Source organism: Merops nubicus, unplaced genomic scaffold (genome assembly GCF_000691845.1).
Source record: "Merops nubicus isolate BGI_N331 unplaced genomic scaffold, ASM69184v1 scaffold537, whole genome shotgun sequence".
Taxonomy (NCBI): Eukaryota; Metazoa; Chordata; class Aves; order Coraciiformes; family Meropidae; genus Merops; species Merops nubicus.
Genome location: NW_008619323.1, coordinates 40,715 through 64,649, shown reverse-complemented (window position 1 = coordinate 64,649; position 23,935 = coordinate 40,715). Strand labels below are relative to the sequence as shown.

Sequence of the window (23,935 nt, the reverse complement as noted above, 5' to 3'; positions counted from 1 at the left end):
TAGTAAGTTCTAATGTTTTCTTAAAAATCTTCTACACAGTCATAATTTTTTTCCCCCTTTTGTCAATAGAAGAAGTGTTGTACATGGAATTCTTGCAGAATTGCAGTGCTTTTGAAAGTTATATTGCTTTCCATTCTGTCAGCTCACATGCTCCACAGCTTGGAGATCCATGGATTTTGGTGGAGCTAATACAGAAACAGGGCTCTGCATTTGTGAATCTGATTGTTGGCTTAAAAACCTCCCAGCCAGCTTTGTACTTTGTTAATGTGGATGGTAAAAATAATCTCATCTTTTATGTAATTCTGATCTTACTATTAACATTATTTCAAAGAAAATATATATTCTGCAGCAGCCTGCTAGAATTTGTTTTAATCTTACCAGTTGCTTCATTTTACGAAGCACAGACCAGCTTCTGTTCTTTATCTTTGATAGTCTGCTAACAGGAGCTAATTTTGCAGCCTGCTGGGGCAAATATCAGTAATACAGGTTTTCATAATTTTCGTGTGAATGTATCACTAGTTCTCTATGTGCTTCTTTATTAAAATAAAATATAACAGAAGTTGCCTTTAAAAAAGCCGTCAGTGTAGGTTGAGCCGTAGATGTGGTTGAACAGTGGATGTTGTTTACCTTGACATTAGACAAGCTGACAAAGCATGTGTTAGATGAGCAACAGTGAAACGGATTGAAAACTGGCTGGTCCCAGGGGTTCATGATCAGTGACACAGAGTCCAGCTGGAGGCCAGTCAATGGTGGTGTAGCCAGGGCTCAATGATGGGGCTGACATCTTCATTAATGACCAGGACAATGGGATGGAATCCATCCTCAGCAAGTTCACAAGTCCTAAAAAATAGGGAGATAGGACTGATGTGCCAGATGGGTGTGCCATAATTCAGATGGATCTTGACAGACTCAACAACTGGGCAGAGGGATATCTTGTGAAGTTCAACAAAGAGAAATTTCAGTGTCCTGCATCTGGGATGGAATAAAAAAAAAAAGAAGTATATGCTGGGAACCAACTGGCTGGAAAGCAGCTTTGCTTGAGGTCCTGATGGATATCAAGCTGACCATACACCAGCAATATATTATTGCAGCAAAAAAAGGCTAAGAGTATTCTGGGCTGTAAGTGTTGCCAGCAGGTCAGTGGAGGTCCTTTCTCCCTGCTCGGCTCTGGTGTAGCTGCATCTGAAGTACTGTGTCCAGTTCTGGGCTCTGCAGTGCAAAGAGAGGTGGAGCTACTGGAGCAAGTCCAGTGCCAGGCCAGAAGGATAATTAAGGTACTAGAGCATCTTTCGTATAAGGAGAGGCCAGGAGCTGGGATTCTTCAGCCCACATGAGTGAAGGTTTGGTTATCATCAACATGTGTAAATATCTGATCAGAGTGAATGAAGACAAGGGGGTCAGATTCCACATGGAATTGCTTCTAAACACAAGAAAATGGTTTGTTACTGTGAGGGTAATCGAAGAGTGGAACATGTTACATGAAGAAGTTGTGGATATTCTATCCCTGAGATACTCAAAGTGCAATTATGAAAAAAGGCAGTTATCAGCCTGCTCTTGCTGAATCTACTTGAGCAGATGAACTTGGAGTAGATGATCTCAGGAGGTCTCTTCCAATGTAAAAAAGGATTAAATGCCCATGTTAAACTTCCACTAGTTACTAGAATTTAATGTTCTTAAACTTGTGCTTTTTCTTTCTTTTGGAAGTATGGTACAGTAATACTTTGAGAAGCATTTGATGCCTGAATAGATCTGGATTATTGTATGCATTTAGAAAAGGGTTTTTAAGTAAACATATTTTTTTTTTTTTAGGACAACGATCTTTGACATTGGATGGCATTCTCTGCATTGACTAAATTGTTTTAAAAATTTAGTTGCTAAACTTAGCTTTTATTTCTATGCATATGTTAAACTTCAAGTTCGTGACTTAATACTGTGAGTTTAAGTGTTGGCATATTTTTTTCCTTGTCATTAGGCTACTGTGCTGCTCTTGCAAGATGGGAGATTCACAGTCCTGTGTTGTAAGGGCCAAAATTCCAGTATATCCAATAATTAAGTTATACTGGTTTTAAAAATGCTGTAGAATTAGAGCCCACATCAGTTATCTTAAGAGTTTTTTTTTTTTTCAATTTACTTTCAAAGCAGTAAGTTAAGCTCCAGATCTCTATACAGTGTATCAATTAAAAGTCATTATATTAAGTTCCAGACATGAGAAACTAATACTGTAGATCTTATTTCAGGGGGAATGTAGGCGCATCACTGAATAGAACATAGTGTGTGTAAGGCTTTTGAGCAGAATTTAAGAAGTTTACTGTTCAGGTCACAAAGCAACAGATGAAATTCTGATTGTCAGCATATTTAAAATTTTGCAGAAATGTATTCTCTGCTTTCTTCATACACTTGGAATAGTGAGGATGCTCAGGTTATTCTGCATCAAATCATTAAAGTCTTTGCACATCACTTTTATTGTTATGGATAGTATGAGGGAAAAGAAACAGATATAAGATTTCTGCCTGCCTCACATCTTCCTTGTAGCTAGTACAATTTTGCAGAATTTTTTTCTGCATATTTTAATTTCTTTTCTGAAGGTGGGAAAGACTTGGAACAAATTAGGGTAGCTAATTATAAAAAGTCCCTTTAGGTTGCTTTAGCAAAATTTTAAAGACTCAAATTGGGATACACATTATTGCGTCTTTAATATTTTTCAATATTTGTGATTGATTATACACTGTTGTTAAGAGTTGCTGCTTCAAATGTTGGTATAGGCTGCCCTCCTGGAAGCAGAGATCCCGGGCAAAAGCTGCAGAAGTTTTCAGATGCTGCGTTCAGCCTGGGCAGAGCTAAGAGGCAGGGGAGGGTTAGGGAGTGCGAGAGGGAGACGTTGGTGGAGTTGCACCCCAAGGCAAAGGCAGCAGGTGGAGGCCCCACAAGAAGCAGAGGATCCCCTGCTCTCTTGCTACCAGGCAGAAGGAGGGGACCTGAGAGACAGGGAAAATGGGAACAGGTCCCTGCTTGGAGAGGCAGGCAAACCCTCTCCGCCTCCCTCACCTTCCCACTGGCCCTTACACAACAGGTACATTGTGGAACCTGAGGGCGAGGTGTATGAGGACACGGATGAAAGTCCATCCAGGGGGCTGCCCAGAGTGGGTCAGTCAGCCCCATGCATTAGGACTGCCTCTGTTAGGTAAAAAAGGAGGGAAAGTGTCGTAGACGATTCCCTGCTGAGGGGAAGAGAGGGCCCCATATGCTGGCCGGATCTGTCCCACAGGGAAGTCTGCTGGCTCCCTGGGGCCCGGGTTAGGGACATTCCCAGGCAGCTGGCCACAGCTTGAGTACTGCTTCAGTTTTGGGCACCACAGTATGAGAAAGATGTGGAGGTGCTGGAGCAGGCCCGGAGCAGGGCAGTGAAGCTGCTGAAGGTTCTGGGGAACATGGCTTATGAGGAATGGCTGAGGGAACTGGGATTGCTTAGTCTGGAGAAGAGAAGACTTGGGAGGCCTTATTGCTCTCTACTATTCCCTGAAAGGAGGCTGGAGTGAGGTGGGTGTTGGTCTCTTTTCCCAAATAACTAGCCATAGGTTAGGAGGAAATTCAGTTCACCAGGAGCGGCTTCAGTTGGATATTAGGAGGAACTTCTTTCCTGCAAGAGTGGTGAGGCACTGGACCAGGGTGCCCAGGGAGGTGATGGAGTCACTATCCCTTCAGGGGTTCAAAGAAAGTGTGGACATGGCACTTGAGGACATGGTGTCATGGTAGTGTTGGGTTGATGGTTGGACATGGTGATCTTAGAGGTCTTTTCCAACCTTAATGATTCTATGATTGTATACTTTAGTGGGAAATCATTCTAATTACTCTGCCCACAGTGATATTTAAAAGTAATGTCATCACAGTGGGTGTTAGATTAGATTGCTTATCAGTAGTTGGTTAATTCTAATTAGTTTGATATTTTTTTCCTTTTCCTCATTTGCCCTTCTAGTTGCTGTTCTGCAGTTAAAATAAACTGAGCTAAGCTAAAAATATTAATCATGAGTTTTGCACTTTTCATAAGTTTACTTTTTTCAGTTGTTTTGTGTCTGTAAGGGAAGTGGTGTTTTGTTCTGTCATACCACAATAAAATGGAGAAAGGTTCTGATCTCTTTAAAGTCTTTGCATGCCATTCGTTGGCAAGCGTTATGTTTCATTAATAAATCAGAAATAAATAGTTTTCTCCATCATTTCAGTTCGAGGTGACTCCTTCCATTTTATGTTGGCAGATCCTGTACTGTGCACAGTGTCAGTAGTATCTGGAATGGCACTGTGAGCTAATGGAAGTCTCTCAGTCTTTGCCTTAATCTGAGTGTTCTAAAAAGTTTACTCTCCAAAATCGTTTGTTAAATGGGAAGAGAAGATCGTAGGAAAAAAGGGAAGGGGAAGCTTGGAAAATTAGGGCGCTTCAATGAGATCCCAAGTTAATAGAAATGGTTTTGGGTTTATAAGTCTGTGCATTAATCCTTTATTCCTTTTACATTCTATCAAAAGGTATTGTTTTTATAAGGGAATCGAGAGTATCTAAGTATTGTTGATAGATGTTGATAATGGGACAGTGGATGAAGGTGATACTATTTTGTCATAAGGCTAATAAATTCATTTTTATGCTTCAATTTACTTTTAGTCTCTGATTCACTCAAATTCTGTTGTGGTTATTTTTTCCTCACTCTTGTTTTCTTATCTTTCCCACTCCATAGTACCTGGTTATGGATTACTATGTTGGAGGAGACCTGCTTACATTGCTCAGCAAGTTTGAGGACAGGCTACCTGAAGATATGGCTCGTTTTTATTTGGCTGAAATGGTGATAGCTATTGATTCAGTTCATCAGTTGCATTATGTTCACAGGTAAGTAATTTGAGCTCCAGATTCCTGTTGGGAGTTACAAGGAGTTGCTTGATGGTGTGAAAATAATTCCCATTAAAGAGTTCAAGCTAATAACAAGTATCTGCTGTAATAGGAAGCAGGATAAGAACTGCTGCTACCCTTGTGCCTTATGGTCAGAGACATGAACAAATGTTTGAATGGATCTGATGAATCTTGCACACTGGTGTGTTTCAGACTTAATGATCCATAATTTATAAAAGAAAAACTGGAAACCTGTTTGTGAAACAAGATCGACTTTGAACAGGTTTATTGAAAGGTCAGATTCTGTTTCTTAATTCATTTGTTCAGTTTATACAGAAGATGAAAACACACCTTTGTGTAGTCCACTTTGGATTTTTTTTCACCATTTTCTATTTGACTTAGTGAAATTATCTTTAAGATGAAGTGAGGGCGTTTTGCTAAATAAGTTGAAGTACTTAAATAGTGATACTTATCTTTACCTTGGTATGTTAAGAAAATGGTATATTCTGTTCAAAGGAAAGCATGAAGTCCTGGCTTTCTTGGAGGCCATGATTGAATTTTTTTCTACAAAACTAACAACATCATTTCTTTAATATATCATTCTCTACTGAATTCCATGGTATTTCTTGTATGCAGAAGAAAAGATGAGCTTACAAGAGGCAGAATTTCCAAATGCACTCAATTAGATGTGCTTTGCTCTGACAGAAATCCAGAGGAAAACTCCCTGTTGTTTAAACTGTATCATAAAGTTGGCAGAATGAGCTCATTTGATAAGTCCATCTGTTGCACTTAATTAGTGTCTATACTGGCCATATCTTCTTTTCATGTTCCCACTAGGCTGCTTTACTCCAGAAAAGTGTTTTTTGGTTGGTTGGTGTTTTTTTTTGTTTTTTTTTTTGTTTTTTTTTTGCTTTCCTTACCCAAAAGGTGTATTGTGGTTGGTTTCAGTTTGTTACTGGATTGTGTTTTGATTGTGGCTTTCATGAAAGATCTGTGGCTAGAAGTGCTTTAAGGTGGGGTGGTGCTAAGCTGCAAATTGCTCTCCTGGAATATTCTGAAGTCCACTAGCTTTATTGAAGAGCTGTGTGTACCTGTTAAAAAGAGCTCTTTGTGATAATTCCTTGCAGAAAAACCCAAGCAGAGTATTTTTCTTGAATTTTGAAGATTTCCACTGTGTTACTTCTGAGAAATTGTTTTTTTTTTCAGGTAGGACCTGATGTGGAAGGTTTTTATGTTCAGTTTAATTAGGATCTAGCTTTTCAAATGTGGTCATAAGTGAACTGTTGAGATACCAGGTGAAGAGTACTTCATGTACTACATAAACTGCTGTGTTCTACCCAGTGAGTCTGCATATGGGGTAGTTACTCTTCCCAAAAGAACAGATACCCACCATTTCTATCTTTTTCCTCCAAATACAACAAAAGACATTGTAATTCAGCACTGTTAGTGTATAATACAGAGCAGGTGTGATATTTTTGTCCTCAGTGTCCCCAAGATGAAATAGATGTTGGTGTAAAATTTTGGGTGAAAATTAAGTAGCATTGCAGTTCGAAACAATATACTAGTTATTATGCTTGCATGTTTATTACTATGAATACTGAACACAAAAAAAAAAAAGACCCTTATGCATTCCCAGTCCTTTGCTGTTTGATTTGTGGCTTTGCCAGTGAGGTTCCTGTGTTTATAAAGTTCTAAATGCCACTTTGGCATTTTATCATTAATACTGCTGTAATGCAATGCCTGTTTATAAGGGGATGTTTTGCAAAGATTAAAAATGTAAAGACTGCTTGGGTATACGTTAAATGATCAGCCTTTGAAATGAAACCCGTTCCACTGTTAGTTTTATTAGGATGTTTGCTACTGGTAAAGCAAAAGAAAGGAAAAGAAAACATATCATCTAAATGCCACTAATGCTCTTTTCCTGAAAGTTTTAGCTGTGGTGGCCACATCCTTTTTGGGAGTGAGTTGCACATAGCAAAGGACATGGGAGAAGAAGGAAAATAGTATTAAGAGATGGATAATGTAACAGCTGCAGTAGTGATATTTCAGATGAGTAGTCAATATGCATCAGGCTTTGATCCGAGTTGTAGCTAGTGAACTAGAAACCATGCTTCAGGCATGCTTCATTCAAGGGCTTTTTCATACAGTGAGATACCAGATTGTTTTGTTTTGTTTCCTTTTAGTGCCCCAGTTCTTTCAGGATAGATTTTCACATTAACCATAGGTAATGTTGTGCTTTGACACAAAAAGAACTTCCTTTCTTTGTCTGAATGTTTTTGTAACTTTTAAAAATTGTATTTCTATTTTGATTCTGAGTGTGTCACTTCTCCTGCTCTTTTCTGTTGTTAATCACTTTTTTATTGGCAGTTAGTTTTGTTTGGGAGTGATATTGATTGCAGTGGTAGTCTGTGCACAGACCACTCTGATGTCTAATGCAAGTCATTTTTCTTTCCTAAAGTACGTTGCTCAAGGTTCTGAAGCATCAAATACAAGCATCATCAGGATTAGTTATATGAAATTGCTGCGACTGTATTTCAGGTTTTTGCGTTCCAAATTTGAAAGCCATTTCTGCAGTAGCATTGTGGGATTATGGTATGAATTCATAGTGAGAAGGAGATCAGAATCTAGGTATTATAAGAATTGTGCAGAGAAGTTGCATGATGTTTTCAGAGCTCTCTCCTGATACCTGCTGAATTAAAGGAGAAGAATTACTAGCTGAAAATAACATGGGTACTACTATTTCTAGGATATTCTAGATTTTTTTTTTTTCTGTTTTTATCCACATTTTAATTTAAATAAATGTGATATAATGTTTTTAGATCATAAACCAGAATATAAGACTTTGAGAATTTTTCTTTTCTGATGTGTTAATTTCTGTGAACAAATCATGTGGTATTTTACCCAATAGTTAATGGATGGCTCAGAATGTTAATGAAATGGCTTTAATATGTATCTTAGAAAACTACATGTAAACTAAGTATATGTGCAGGTGTTTACAATGAGGAGGAAAGTACCTATGTGTGTATCTCACAAATGTAAGACTTCCTTGGGAGTTCATGTAAGGCTTATACCTACCCTGATACCTTAAATTACTGACTTGTACTAATGAAGTGGTGCTTGCTTGTAGGCCAAGGTTAAATATTGTCTTGTGCCAGTTTTCTGCAAACTATGGTATTATATGGGCTAAGATTCTGCGTTTATTAGGAATCAGTGTCAATCTGTGCTTTTTTTTATGGATTTGTATAATCCTTTTACTTTTTTTTTTTTGGCTGAAAAAGCCTCTACATGCATTAATATTAATTTCAGTTTTGAGGTTGTGTTATTACTTTATTCATCCTGGCATGTGTTAAAAGCTTCTATTTGTATGTGTTATCAAATATACAGCTGTGGTCTGGAGTAAAACTCATACCAATTTAAGCTAGGGAGCTACACCTTATTTGTGCATGCTGCTTTACCTCAAACGTAAAATCTGGGGTTTCCTACAACTGATACTAACTCCTTAATTATTTTATTGGCTGTTCTCTCTGTTTTATGTAAGGTGGAAACTGAGACTGAAATGCATGGCTTTCTCTAAATCCTTTCAGGTAAAAAAGACTAGAAGGTCTGGCTGGCACTGGAGGACATTTCCCATGAGGGCTGCAGAAGGTGCCTTCTGGGCATGTACAAGTCCTAGGCACAGTGAGCATGCCACTGGTAGCTTGCACACCCCATCAGTCTGTCTGTGCTGCTGCCTTTTGTGCTGTCTTCTGAGTCTGTCTCTGTCCTAAATTGAATTTGGGACATTCCACCTTCTTGAACAGTGCAGAATTGTAAGTGTTAATGTGCTTAAGAGATTTTCATCTTGACTTTCTTTCCTCCGCCTATTTGTTCTGTGCAGGGGTGATTCAGTGCAGAGTGAACTTGGAGCTTAGGGAGCATTCAGCATTTAGGCTCATGATCCTCCAGATCACTGCAAAAATATTAAATTAAAATAGTTTTCATATATTGGCACACACCCACATTAAACAGTCTTCTTTTTCTATTAATCGGTAAAACAATCCTCACCTACCTCCTTACAAAGAAAATATTTTGGAAGGATTATGAAACACCTATGTTAATTATTATTTTTGTTGGTTAAGTTTATGGGAGGATAGTTAAGACTACAGGGCAAGCTCTCAAGTTACCTACATTTCAGATGTTGTCTTTTGCATGTGAAAAGATAGGCAGGAAAAGCATATAAACACACCTACTTCCCTAAGGTATGTGAGATTAAGGTTGGCTTAATCAATGTGCTTCTGGATTTCTAGTTGCTATGGTCTCTTAGTTTGAAGGATTTTAGTATTCTAAACCACCAGATGCATTTTTATTCTTCTCTTTCCGTTTTCTCTATCAGCTCCTGAAATTTGAGTTGGACTTCACTGGAGCATTTGAGTTCTTGAAATGTAGAGCAGCAGAATTCCCTGTGGAAGTGACATTCTTTCTGAGAAATATTGAACAGAAGGGAATAAATCTGTTAGAGGGATAAAAGAACTGTCTATTCCTTATCAAGCCAGCCTCTTCTTTGCTTTTAACGAGAAGGTACTATTTGTCCTCAGTAAAAATCATCTTGGGGACATCGCTGAAGTATTTACTGTAGTTAGCAGGCAGCTGAAATCTGGGATACTTTGTAGGATGCCTTTCACTTTCAACTATAAGTTTCAGTGCCAGCATATCCATTTTTGACTTGCTGAGTAAGTGGTTTTCTGTCTTCTGGGTGTATCCCATCTTTCCTGATCATTAATTTGCTTAAGTGGAAAATTCAGGGGTGGAAGGCCCATCTGGGGAGTTAGCTGCACTGCGCGGTGTGTCTGAGCTGAGTTGGCACAAGGATGAGCCAAGTGCCTTGGCCTTTGGTAAAGTGAACAGTAATTGTGGGTTTGAAAGAAAGCAACAACATATTTCAAGTGTTTACCAAACTTTGCAACAGACATAATGTCAAACACACACATGAAGATGTCCTTACAAAGTGCTGAGAGTGAAGGAAATGGTGCTGGAAAAATAAGGAAGAAATAACATAAGGTTATTTTGATAGTCTACTGAAAATGTATTGCTTTGAAATGTTGCATGGTTTAGTTTTACATGGAAAACTACAGGACATAAAGTTATTTTAGTGAGTATTTGGTAAGTTAGTGCTTCCATACAAGTTATTCCTTTACAGAGGTAGGAGAGCTTTGTGACTCCAGGCTCTGTGCTTCCTCCTCCATGTTTCCACTGAGGAAGGGCTGGGAACAAAAGTCATCTTTGCAGACTCTAGGCTTTCTTTTCCATCTTACATGTTACAGATGATGGCAGCTGCTCCCATAGTACCCCCTCAGGGTGGCATTTGACCTGCAGTGCGAACTGTATGAGGTTAATGCTCTTTGACTAGAATTCGGTGGTGGGATTTCTTGAAGGAGTCTGTGATGACCTAGAAGTATTTAGAGATAAAAGACCCATTTACGCTTGGAGCTCCAGGAGCCAGTGGACCACACTGACTGCACTATCATGTAGGAGGCAAATGGTTTCTTACACTATTGTGTCTAGTGGAAATGTTAATTTAAGTGAAAGCTGTGCAACAGGGTGACTGAGCTAGCATAGACCTGTATTCTGTGCTACTCGAGCAGAAGGAATTCAGAAATTCTAACTCCAGTGCCTTAAGTGATAGTAGCCTTGAGTAGTCCTTTGGGCAGAGGTGCTTTTACAAACATACCCTTCGGCCGTTTTTCTCCCATTTGTTCCCCTCTCCCCAAGACCCAGGCTTCAGACATCCCTTCTGCTCTGCTGAAGCAAAGGTTTGTGGGACTGTGCAGTGAACTGAACGAGGACACCAGTTCAAGGTAAAAGTAACATTACATTTTAACTAACCTGGGTCAGTTGTCCAGTCTGTTTGCTGGAGGAGCAGAGGAGGAAATCATTCTAAGCCAGTCTTTCCAATAAAATCTATGTCCATCACATTGTCTGTTTATTTTCCCTTTAAATCCATTGAGTTGTGCTTGAGATACCTGGTGATTTATTCGCCTCTATGACTTTAAACAAAAAGGGACACAAGAAGCAGTTTGGGCAATGGGGTATCTTAAACGTAGTTAGCCATAATAGCTTCAGAAGTAAACCCTTCCCTTTCATATCTGATACTTGCCTCCTAAAGAAGGACATTCTTGGCTATTGTCAATTGAGGAAGGCCAGCAAGACAAGAATTGCACCCCTCCATTCTTTCCGGTGAGTACCCACCAGTCTTTGAGCTAAGACAGTTATGCCTTTATTAGAAAGAAGATTTGGAGGCAAAGGAAGAGTGTGTAGATGAAGGTGTATTTTTTTTTTTTTTCCTTTTTTTAATGTAGATTGGTACATCTTCTTGGTACAGTTGGTTAAACAGCAGATGGATGTGAGCACTCTGTCAGATGGTATGTAATCCTCTTTAGGTAGGAACTGGATATGGTTGTTACAAAACAGAAGTTAAAAAAAAGAAAAAAAACAACCAAACACACACACAACAAAACCCAAAAACAAACAAGCAAACAAACAAGACCCCAAAAAAACCCACACCTCATAAAAGTGAAAATGAGAGAGACAGACAAGAAATAAAGTTTAATTGAAAAGGGTCCTTTTTAACCTTGCACCTTAATGGGAAAATTATTAACACCAAAAGTTTTACATAAAAAACCCCCAACAAACCAAACTAAAAACCTGGTCTTGCCTTCCAATTAATAATGTTTATAGTGAGGCTCTGAGGATGCTACGTGTGATGGAACTTCCCAAGAGATACTACCACCTCTAGCAGAAAGATTCATTTGACTTCTGTGGAGTTTTCAGGAAGAAAAAGTCCAAGTTAGAACTGTCGTAGCTCTGATACGAGATCTGTTTTACCATCTTATGAAGCTGGAGGTGTTTTCAGAATTCAGTAACTTCTTTTGAAGACAAAACATTCCCATTTGCAAGCTGTTTTTATGTGGGTTAAGTTATAATTTTACACTCATTCTTTTATTATTATTTCAGACCTGGAAATATTTTCTTCTGCTGCTTTCTTTGATATCCAAAATCAACATCAGGAAAGTAGGACAAAAACATTTTCCTTATTTCTGAATTTTTAGTCCTGAAGACTGTGATTCTGACGATGTAATTAGCTCACTCTTTGGTGGCTGAGGATAGGGTTGGGCATTAACACTTTTGGTGACCTTGTTCTTGTTTATAAGGTTCAGAACAATGCAGGCAGAAATGAGGAAGGTAGTTGTGTGGTGGAGTCTTCATTCTCAAGTTTTTTGTTATATTAGGAGACTAACAGCATTGTGTTTTGTCTTCTACAGACTTCCCATTTTAATATCTCTTTATGAACACTATTTCATAACTGCCTCCTTTCATAGTGTCTCAAATTCTCATTTATTAATACCCTATATGTTCCTCAAGTTCTTCCTTAGAATGCTCTTATTTTATTTACAATTATGAGCCCTTTGTTTCTTTTTTTTTTTTTTTAAATATGATTTGTTTAATGTTCTCAAATTAGAAGCTGCACAGGACAAATTCGTTACCATCTTCTGGATTTGAGTGTCGTGTAGATTTGCCATTGCATAAATAAGCAATAATAATTTGGATATTTTGTTTGATATTCCTGCAGTGTTAGTATAAAACCGTAACGTTGAGATGCTTGAATACATTCTAAGAAGTGTTTTTAACCGTTATCTTTTATCTAGTTTCTTGCTAGAGCATTCTTTCCACTGAATATTGGAGTGAAAATGTCTTTACTATCTGAACTTTCAAATCTGACAAGTAGAAATTTGCTTTTGAATTTCTGAATTAAATTGAAACATAGAATACCAGGTTGGAAGGATCAAGGATCTTCAAGGATCATCTGTTATAATCTTTCTTGGCAAAAGCACAGTCTAGACAAGATGGCCCAGCATCCTGTCCAGCTGAATCTTGGTGTGCAATGTTGGGGGCTCCACCACTGCCCTGGGGAGATTATTCCAATGGCGGCTGATCTTTTTTGAGAAAAATTTTCTTCTTCTGTCAAATCAGAATCTGCCCAAGAGTATCTTGTACTTGTTAACCCTCATCTTCTCCATGTGACTCCAAAATGGAGTCTCCGTCTTCTTTGTAGCCACCCTTTAAATACTGGAACATGCTGATAAGGTCCCTCCTAAGCCATCTTTTCTCAAGGCTGAAGAAATCCAGTTCTCTCAGTCATTCCAGATTGCTGTTGCCCCAACCATAAAATGTAATACTTACTTTTCTTTGGAGTAAATTAAGATATCCTGCAACATATCTTAATTATAAAAAGATACCAGTGCAAAAATCTGATTCCTGAAAGGGTAGTTAAGGAAGTATAAGTTCAAATAACCTCATCTGCATTGAAACTATTGTACAGTATGTAGTCCGCTGTTACCTTTCTAGCAGAGCCTACCTCATGTTGATATGACTGGGTTTTAACTTCTTAACATGAGAAAAAATAGGTCACTTAACATCCTGCAAATCAGAATACTGCTTACAAAGGAGATGCTTGTGTAAGGTCATGCTTGGTTCAGTTATGGAAGGCTTTGTGGTTGTAGTCAGGGAAGCAAGACCTTGTGGAGCTTTATCTGAAAAGTTGTGTTAAAATCTTTATTGACTCAGGTGCTGTGATGTTTATGCTGTTCAGTTTTTCTTTATTAGCTACTGGGGGGCAGCCTGTAGCATTTCCTCATGCAGCAGGAAGCAGTGATATTGCTACCACTGTAACTCAGTAATTTTTAATCAGATGTAGTGTATAGAGTCCAGGAAAATGGCATTAGAAAGTTACAAAAGAGAAAATAGTGGCTAGAGGAGAAGGGGGGAGGGGGCGGGAAGTAGAGAAGAGGCTAAAATCTGATCTGGTCTAACAGCAGCAGAGTTGTCTTCCTCATATAGGAAATGGAACTTTTAGCACAGAAAGGAGTTTACTTTTATGCAAGTACAGCTCTTTTAGAGTTCTGCTTAAGTTTAAGGGCTGAAGATTCAGGGCGTGAGTTGCTATCTGAGATACTAAAAAAATGATGTATTTGTTTTGTTTTTAAGCAAACCATGTTATGTTTTTATGTTAAAGGAAAATAGTGTATTACATATACAACCAAAATGCAAAGACTTTTTCAATAACACTGCCCTTTATTCTCAATATGTGTAATTTTAGTGTGTTTGAGTAAATGGTGCACTCTTTTATTACTGTTATAATTATTTTAAAAGTTCTGAGATATTTTTCTGCTAAGGTACTGGAGATATTGGGGTGCACATGTTACAGCATTTATTATATCTGGATCATGCTTGTCAATATGTTTTGTTTTTCTGACAACAATGAAAGGAAAAAGCACATTTATGTCTTAAGTATGTTATTAAATGGCATAGTGGAAGATCTGTAGGCAGATGCTTCAAACTGGGAACTTGAATATACTTAATCATATCCTCATTTAGTACAGGAAGAAAGTGGACTACAGGTTTAGAGAAAAATAAACACCATGTGTAATTTCATATGGTGGGCATATTTTAATTTCTATAGCAGAGCAGTAGAGCTATGGAGTTCAATCCAGGTTAATTTTGTCTCTGTAGGTGTAGTTAAGAGCCAAGCTACAGCTGAGAGTAAGAGGAACTTTAAATTATGAATACTTGCAAAAAGACTGGAAGGTTTTGGGACTGTGGGACTGCAATAAATAAGGCAGGATAAGAAATCTGCGTGTGCTGTATTTTAAAGACGGGTTTTGATCCTGGGAAAGTGTTGTAAAACAGAAGAATTGGAAAAAATAGTGTTTCTGTATTTACATATGGGTCTAGCCCTAAAAAGTTTAGTAGTGATGAAAAAGAACTATATTTCTGTATCACAATGACTGCTTCGTTTTAGTTTGTTTCATACTGTTTGAGCTACAGTTACATTTTGGCACATGTTTGGTAGCCTGATTGAAATTTCTTATGTGTAAGTGAATTTTAGGAATTTCTTTAAGAGATAATTTTTTTGAAGTAGTGTTTCATGCTAAATTTGAATATGGTCATTCTTCAAGTTGTTCACTCTTAAAGTTGCCAGGCAACTTTCAACTTTCTGGAATTTTAATGGCAAGGATTGTAAATAATATTCCAGATGACATTTTAGAAAGAGCTTGTGTTTTAGCTGCAGTATTTTTCTCTCTGTGCTAGAATATTTCTCCCAATGAAACCAGTAGCCATGGGTCCATCACACTGAAAGGGTACAACTATAATATAATTATTTGATGTACCCGGTTCGTTCTCTGTCATTTACAGTTGCTAAGCTTTTAGTGTATAGGTGAAGTTTCTGTTGTTACCCTCAATAGGCAGGTATTTACATATTACATGGTTAAATTTAATCTGATTTCTGTTATTAGTCTTCAGTTTAGCCATTTCTCTGTGTCTGATATTCCGGTCTTCCCTGCTGTTACTGCTGCTTTGCAGCTTTGTGATACCTACAAATTTTATTAGCATGCATTTACTTCTGTGCTGAGGTTGTTAACAAAATGTTAAATCACTTTCAAAACTGACTACGGAGGATTACCACTAATAATTTTCCTCTGATTTTATATCCTCTTCCAGCACTACCCATTGTCATCTCTTTTAGACAGTTCCTTACCAGTACCTTTATTAGTGCAGTCATTTGTTCTTTGTGGCACTCTCTTTCATGTGAAAAAGATCTGTTAAAATATTTTCATACAAAATTTTGTCTCAATTCATAATACTGGGACAAAAATTACCTGATCCTGATAAACTGCACATGCAAAGGAATTCAGATTTTGCTCCCAGTGTTTGCATGGCCTAGCATGATATTTCTCATAATTATTCTAAATATCAATTTCTCATAATTATTCTAAATATCATGTCTTTTAGGGAAAGGAAAATTGTATAATGTTGTCTACGTGTTTCCTGCCCGACTAATGGCAGTAGCTCCAAATAACATCCTCTTTCTACCCACTTGCATTGCAAAGCTGGTATTCCTTTTAAGAATGTAAACCCCCAAAAGGTGTTGGAAATCCAGTAACAGAAGCATGGTTTACAGTGATGGCTCTTGTCCAGTGTACCCAAAAGAAGAAATTATTTTTAAGTTGCAACTCTTTAGTAAACATTGATTCAATCTTTGCTTACCTTGTTGCTTTAAACCGTAGTTCCTGGAAAACATTGGTCTGAGATCCTGTATTACTAATGCCATGATTGCTTTTGACAGTCAAATGCTTAGGGGAGTCCCTAATGCTGAAATGTAAAGCATCATTATTCCCATTTGAATATCCTAAGTGGGGTTAACTTGTCTGTTATAAAAAAATTGGGAGGGTTCTGAGGATTTTGTGGGCAAGAAGCATTTTTGTGTTGCAGTATTTGCCTTCAAACCACACCTTTTGCATTCCTTCTCAGAGATCTAATTCTAATTAAGGAAAATGGATTTCTAATAAACCATGATGTCTGACCTTAACGTGCCTAAGATAAATGAAAAATTAAAAAAAAAAGTATGTCATCAATAATTAGGTCAGCTTGGTTAGAAACACAAACATAGAAGCTGCTCACTGCAGCTTCCCTGGGGAGGTTAGAGTTCTGTTACCCCATTTTGCTTGTTCTGATATTTTCCTAATTTTTCTGTGAATATACCAACACTCAAAATTTCTGTCCCATAATTTTAAAATTAGTAACTTCTGTACTCTGCTAGTGTTTACATGCAAACCAGCTTGCTGGTTTCCCTACTTATCTTTTGAATTGCACAGTATATGTGTGTTTTTCTTCCTCCCAGTTTACACTAATTGAATTTGTGCGTTTTGCAGCATCTCAGTGAAAGTAACACAAACTCTAAGACACTGAAACGTTTTGGAGAATATAATGTAAAATCCCTTGATTTTCACTTGAAATTTGAGCATGTCTCCCTGTTGCAGGTCCTGATTTCTGTAGGTTAGAAAGTGCTGTATAACATTTTGGCTGTACTTGTGCAATTCAGATCAATAAACAATTCAAACCCCATGTTTTTGCTTTATTATTACTTCTCAATTCCCTAGTACCAGATTGATGTGTTTATAAAACATTATCAGTAGCATCAAAAATCGAATCCTGTTATTCTAGAGAAAGTGATGAAATAATAAAATTTTGAAAAATCAGGAAATTCCTTTTGCTGCATGAAAACAGAGAACATCGTGAACTGGGATGAAGTTGTTTCTGGTAATCTCTTAGAAACTGTGACACAATCCTAATGGTTTTCTTGGGTTCTGCCATGACTGAAATTCTCTGTGTCTGGTCTACTTGAACACAATGCAGCAGTTACTGAAGCACAAATGCACATTTGAGGAAAAAATACAGCAAGTGTGTGAAAATAACCTGTGTGGAATTCATGCTGCAGGCTTCAACTTCACTGTATTTTGTGGAAATGAGAATTCTTGGCTGGAAGTATCTGATGTTGTGATACTAGTTTAGACACCATTCAACTAGCATCAGTAATAATCTTATTGAGATTTGTAATTGCCTTTGCATAATATATTTAGCAGAAAAACTCTGAATACCTTATCTGCTGAGTGCTACTTCACAGGAGGTCAGAGCTGGTCCCTTCAATAGCCTTTACTAGGGAGCTTGAAAGCTGAGTGTAGACTGAAAGCAGGAAGCTGAAACATTTGGTCTAGTTAAGATGAAAAACGTGATTAGCTCAAACAGAATTCAATAGGTAAATCCTTGTTATTTGTTCCTAAATAACTGGTCTTTTTTCAATATTAGATACTTTATGAATGTGTCAATAATCAGTGATTCTCTTTTATTATTATAATTTTTAGAGTCTTGCAGCAAAGTCTTTATAATACTAACACAACTGAAATGCAGGGGGAAAAATGCCACAAAATTCTCAAAATTTATCTACCAAGATGCATGTGACTTATTTTATACAAAGTGTATCTTGAAGCAGTTAGCTGGATTAGTTGCTTATTCTGGTCCTGCAGGCCTGCTGATTGACCTGGTGCCAGGGTGGACAGTTTCACATTTCTACAATATTTGAGTTGAACTTAACCTTAGTAGTGGCAGTTTTCAGGAGAGTAGCAGAGGCTTTTTTGTCAATTTCTGGTCTAACTGCTGCTTTTGTATCAGTGAGTATGTATCTATGACACTCAAATCTCAATGCTGGATTTTTATTTTGTTTGTTATATTAAAGAAATGTAAGTCAGGCAGTACTTTCCCACTGTTACATAGTGTGTACAGTTTGTATACTCGTCAGCACCAGATCCATGAGAAGAAACATCACATCTTATAATGTGATTTTTGTGATCTATTTAGAACAGGTTGTCTCAAACTGAGTCCTAAAATGTCAATATTTAAACACTGTCCATTGCTTTCTGATGTTTCATAAACAGAATAGGCATTTTTCTTTGTGTAAAAAAAAAAAATAAATTGTGCCAACAGCTCCACGTCCTTCTTGTGCTGGGGGCTCCAGAGCTGGACACAGGGCTCCAGGTGAGGTCTCACCAGGGCAGAGCAGAGGGGCAGGATCACCTCTCTCCATCTGCTGGCCACACTGCTTTTGATGCAGCCCAGGATTCCACTGGCCTTCTGGGCTGCTGCTGCACATTGGTGGCTCATGTCCAGCTTCTCATTTACTAGTACCCCCAAGTCTTTTTCCAGTGGACTGCTCTCTAGCATCTCCTCTCCCAGGCTATATTGGTAATGTTGGTTGCCCCTGCCCAGGTGCAGGACCCTGCACTTGGTCTTGTTGAACCTCACAAGGTTCACCTGAGCCCACCTCTGCAGCTTGTCCAAGTCCCTCTGGATGGCCTCTTGTCCCTCTGGCATGTCAACTACACCTCCCAGCTTAGTATCGTCAGCAAACTCACTGAGAGTGCACTCAGTACCACTGTCTGTGTCATTGATGAAGATGTTGAACAACACCGGTCCCAGTACAGACCCTTGAGGGACACCACCTGGCACGTTTTCCCAGCTAGACGTTGAGCCATTGACCACTACACTCTGGGTGCTCCAGCCAGTTTCTTATCCACTGAACAGCCCACCCATCGAACCCATACCTCTCCAGGTTAGAAAGGAGGATGCTATGGGGGATGGTGTCAAAGGCCTTAGCAGAGTCAAGATAGATGATGTCCACAGCTCTTCCCTTTTCCACCAGTGCACTTGCTTCATTATAGAAAGCCACCAGATTGGTCAGGCAAGACTTGCCCCTGGTAAAGCCATGCTGACTCTCCTGAATTATCTTCCTGTCCTCCATGTGCCTTAGCATCATTCATATAATTTCATATCAAATCATTTATAGATGTAACTGGTCTCCTTGCTAGTTGAAGCTCCAAACTGTTATTCCCTGCTTTAAAAAAAAATTCTTTTGACTTTGGTTTCCAGAGAGAAGACAGCTTGGGTCCCACTCAGAGAATAATGATTAATACAGATATTGATCAAATCACATAAGTTCAGGCATCAATCAACTCTACAAGAAAAAGTATCACATCTAGCTAAAAATGCTCATTATGCAAATTCTGAAGCACACCTTCTGTAACAGTACCTATAGTCAAGAACTTACTGTCAATCTCCTTGTTAGCCATTAGGTGCACAGTAGACAACTAATTCTACTTAAACAGGCGAGCAACAATAAGATTAACTCTAGGTTAAGTGACTGAAAATAGCAACTTTGATCCTCCAAGTGACAAGCTATTTACGTGGAGGAGGGTACTAGACAGAAAACAAGCATGGCAGCAGAGAGAAAATAATGGGAGGAAGACATGAGGGACTTCTGAGGGCTGGGTTTGTTGGATTTTTTTTGTACTTCTGAATATTCCTAAATGATTGCTTGTGCAAAGATAGTATTCTCTGACTTCTAAAACCACAAATTAACCGCTGGAATAGGTTGCCCAGACAGGTGGTGGAGGCTCCATCCCTGGAGACATTCAAGATCAGGCTGGATGAAGCTCTGAGTAGCTTGATCTAGTTGGAGATGTCCCTGCTTATGGCAGGACTAGATGACCTTTGGAGGTCCCTTCCAGCCCAGACATTCTATGGTTCTGTAATTCAAGCACAGCTTTCACTCAGTAGCTGCAGTTCTATGAGTCCGTCTTTTCTGCAATAGTTGTAATTTAATGATATTTTTTAATTATCAAATCTATTGTATCTTAATGTTTAGTAAAACTTAGCAGTCCCATGAAGTGCATAGTTTCCTAATATATGTTTTCTCATTTAACTTCTCAATATGAGTTCTGCTGTATCCTGCCATAGGATCAAAAAGTGACAGAGCTTGGATCACTTGCCACAGTTTTCACTGTGATGCAGGCTCCTGATGCACCCCGGTGCTTCAGCTGGCTGAACTGATGTGACTCTTGCCACCTTCCCCTCCAGAACTCTGCACAGGGTGCTGCTTTTCATCATTTTAAAGACTGAAAAATTCTCTTTCTGATAAACTCGTCCTTTCTGCAGTTAATGACTTTTGTATGAACATTGAGTGTGAAAAAGCACAGTAGAAAAAATATTAATAAAAGTGGCTGTTACTGAAGGAATCAGCGGTCAGGGTGTGAATTTGAAGCACACCCTCACATGGGTCGCATCCTTCTGTCCACTGATTTGTGCCCTTTCCATTCTGCTTCCATACACATTTGTGTTGTACAGCAAAGAAAGGTCAAGGAGCTGATCTTTTTCAGGAATAAAAAACACCCAGACTGTATCCCATCTTGCTTGGTATTGCATGGTCAGATGATGAATCGTAGCCTTAGTGTCTTGTAGGAGTCTCACCCACATCCTCTGCAGCCTGGAAAGTGGACAGGGTAGAGCAACTCCTTTGTGTAAGGAATTAAAAGAAAAATCCAAACCCTCATTATGTCAGCCAAAAAGTCTGTTACTTTGAATGTAATTTTAGTGTCAAAAAAAGAAAGCATCCTACTGTCTCAAAATAGAAAGATGAGAGAGTGGGGGAAAATATTTTCAAGAAGTTGTAAAATTGTGTTTCAGATGGGTACAGGAGACTTCCAAGGAGTCTACTAGCCTACCTCATGAACCCCTGGATATAGAAACAAAACTACATTTTTCACATTTTTACATTTTCAGCACAACTGAAAAGCTGATGCCAAATAATAATGTAAAATGTATCTTGTTTTATGTGTCAGGGTAGGACTTCTGACTGAAAAGGCTCCTTACCAGCTTCTCTTGTATTTGGGTTTGGCGAGAGCCAGTCGTGCAGGCGAGGCTGAGGTGCCAGGAATGGAGTGCATTGAGTCTCTCAGCAGGCAGGTGCTACCTTCCCAGTCAGGACTCTGTAGCTGAGCAACTGGGTGTGATGTTTACTTTTAAAAAATGGAGTCCTAAGTAATATAGTAAAGAAAAAAAAAAAAATTGCATTATGACAGAGGTGGGAGGATTTGGTGTGTTTTTTTCCTCATGAATTTAGAGCCATTTATGTCCCTGTTCAGCTCCTTCCACTGATGAGTTCTTCCACCCTGTGTGCTGTTCTCCCTGCAGAGGACTTGACTGAGAGTTTCATGAGAGGTTCGTGGTGTGATTCTTCACCTGGCTGTGGAATAGCACTCAGGAAGCAGCACAGGCCTCTGCTGCTTCTTTCTTTCCAGTGTAAAGCCTTGCAAATGTACGCTCCCAAAAGGCACTCTCTCTTGTTGCCTGCAGCAAGGTTTTGATTCAGCCTATATCAACATTGGTCAGGTTGAACTATTCATGTGGTTGACAAGGAATGAATAATAACCTGAAATAGTCTAAATTTCCACTGAAATACAATTTTTCTTCCTTCCCTTGTGCACATATAGAAATGTGCTTTCACACACGCTCATACTTTCTTTTTCTGTGCACCTAAAAACTGGTCACTTTACATTTCTTGTATTTAATGGCAGTATCCTCTGCTGTATTTTAGCAGCTTGTGAGCAGAGTTCCTTCAACACAGTTACTCATTAATGCTTTTTATTTTTTTGCAAATAACCAGAAGGTAATAAATAGAATGCCATATTTGCAATACAGTAGAGAACATGATCAAGCTGTAGCGAAGCAAGAGATTGTCCTAAATTTACTTTTATTGTTTCAGTAGTAGGTTCTGTGCTCTCCACTGTTCTACTTTTTACTTAGTCACTAGTAAAGAATCTTTTTTCCTGTTAGAATTTAACCTCTGTAGTGTTAATTTAGGGCACAGTTAGGTAGGAGACATGTTTGGAAAAGCCATGCTTTTGTCTGTTCTTCACTAGGCTCCCCCCTCATTTTTGGAAGAGGGTAGATATTCTTCACAACATTGACTTCCATTGGAAAAAGAGGGAATCAAGTGTCTGTCACTGCTCAGTAAACCTTTATTGGATGAAGGAGGAAGAAAGAAAGGATCTGTGCAATACATTAAAATGGCAGTGTAGTACTGTTGTTTTCTGAAACACTCTTCTTCCTAACTGGGCTGTCTTTCAAAAAATATGTGAAATCTAAAGCCATACTAGCCTGAGGGAAGAACAGTAAAATATATAGGATATAACAGTGCTTCTTCACACGTTGCAAGAGCTGTGGCAAGTATCTGATGTATATATTTGTTCTCTTGGGATAACATTGGTTTTCTTCTCATTGTAAACCATTGTGGGTTTTGTTTTTGTTTTTGTTTTTTTGTTTGTTTGTTTGTTTGTTTTTTTGTTTGTTTGTTTTTTTTTTAAGCCTACAGGGTTCACTTTGCAGCTTGCATCTTATCTTTGTTTCATTTCCCACATAACTTCAGGAACAAGAAATAATTTATTTAAATATTTGTACTGTGCTCTCTATTAGTTTGTATTGTATGTGTCTTTAAAGTGTATTCTGCATTCTTCTGCGTGTTTTTCTTCCTGCCCCCTTTAATATATTTTTATAGCTTCTTGGTGATTTTTATTGCTGAGCAAGTATGTGGATGGGAGAGGGATAAGATCAACCTCATATTAAGACTGTATATCCTTCCTTTGGCAAAATGAAAAGCATCTAATCATCTCAGAACTCATTTCTTTACAGACCTCCCTGTCCCTCACCTCCCGTAATTCTTGGTGTGTTTATATCTGTGTATTTATTCCTGGAGGAGGATAGAAAAGGACTAGGGAAGAGTTGCTGTTGGATGCAGTATGGACTGAGCAGGTTAGTTTGTTGCTTCATCAGTCCCAGAAATTTGCAACTAACAGCTTGCTGAGCTAAAGCTCAGGGCACTTATAAATATCCCTGATAACTGAAAAACATACGTGTGTGTCTTACATAGGCATATATATATAAGAATATATATTAAAACTTGTTAAGTTGTCCAGATAGCTTCTGGGTGAACATTCTCCTGTGAGTTGCTTTCTTAGTGTGATCAGTGCGTTTGAAAAAAAAAAAATGAATAGGAAAAGAAATTTTTTGAACTGTCATCAAAACCAATCGAGTCCTCAGTTTGTCTAATCTACTCTCAGAATTTTCAGAGGAGTCAGCTGTTTCAGAGACTATGTATGGTTGTGCTGAACTGCAGAGAGCAGAGACAGCGTATCTAAAATGAGAATCAAAAGGAAAGAAAACATTTATCTGCCTAGAAATATGTGTTAAGGTTTTCTGGCATAGGTAGTAATTTGCAGCACAGCAGCTGGGCATATTCTGGATTCCTCGTTAGCCTCTTCTTTCAGGATTTCATTGACAGATGGTACTCACAGATGGACATGACATTCTTAAGGAGCTTACTCTATCTACTCCTTTACTCGCCAGTAACTCATGATACTATTAGAAATCTAAAAGCTTTGACATGAATTAGCCTTACTTAGCAGACTTTAATTTTTTAATCTTTAGAATATGCTGCAGGGTAGTGGTTGTGGAGTTCTTAATCTATTTACTTAAGTTCTTAGGAGCCGAAATGGAATTCCAATAAATTTGACATGGAAAAACATAGCAAATACACAATGTTTTTAATTTTTTTAAGATTATCATGATAATATTTTTATTCCTGTCTTTTGGAGGAAAAGTGTACAATGATACAAAAGCGTACAGTTCAGCAGCCCAGAAGCAGCTCTGTCAGCTGAAATTCACAGAGTTCAAACAAGTTGCTTCATATTCCGTTGTAATTACATTGAAAACTTAAGAGAATAAACCTAATATTTGAAGTTGCCTGGTTAATGAAACTTGTCTCTACCACCATCAGCTTAAATGATGTGGGGATTTTTAATA

At 38.3% G+C, this 23,935-nt stretch overlaps 1 protein-coding gene across 1 annotated transcript in view; it reads left to right on the top strand.

Moving 5' to 3' along the window:
• The window catches only part of LOC103776227 (serine/threonine-protein kinase MRCK alpha-like), a 79,914-nt gene that overhangs the window by 20,176 nt on the left and 35,803 nt on the right, over positions 1-23,935 (top strand). Inside the window, exon 5 of the mRNA XM_008943726.1 lies at positions 4,722-4,870. Within this exon, the coding sequence (XP_008941974.1) occupies positions 4,722-4,870 (149 nt within the window). The remainder of the gene's footprint in view (positions 1-4,721; positions 4,871-23,935) is intronic.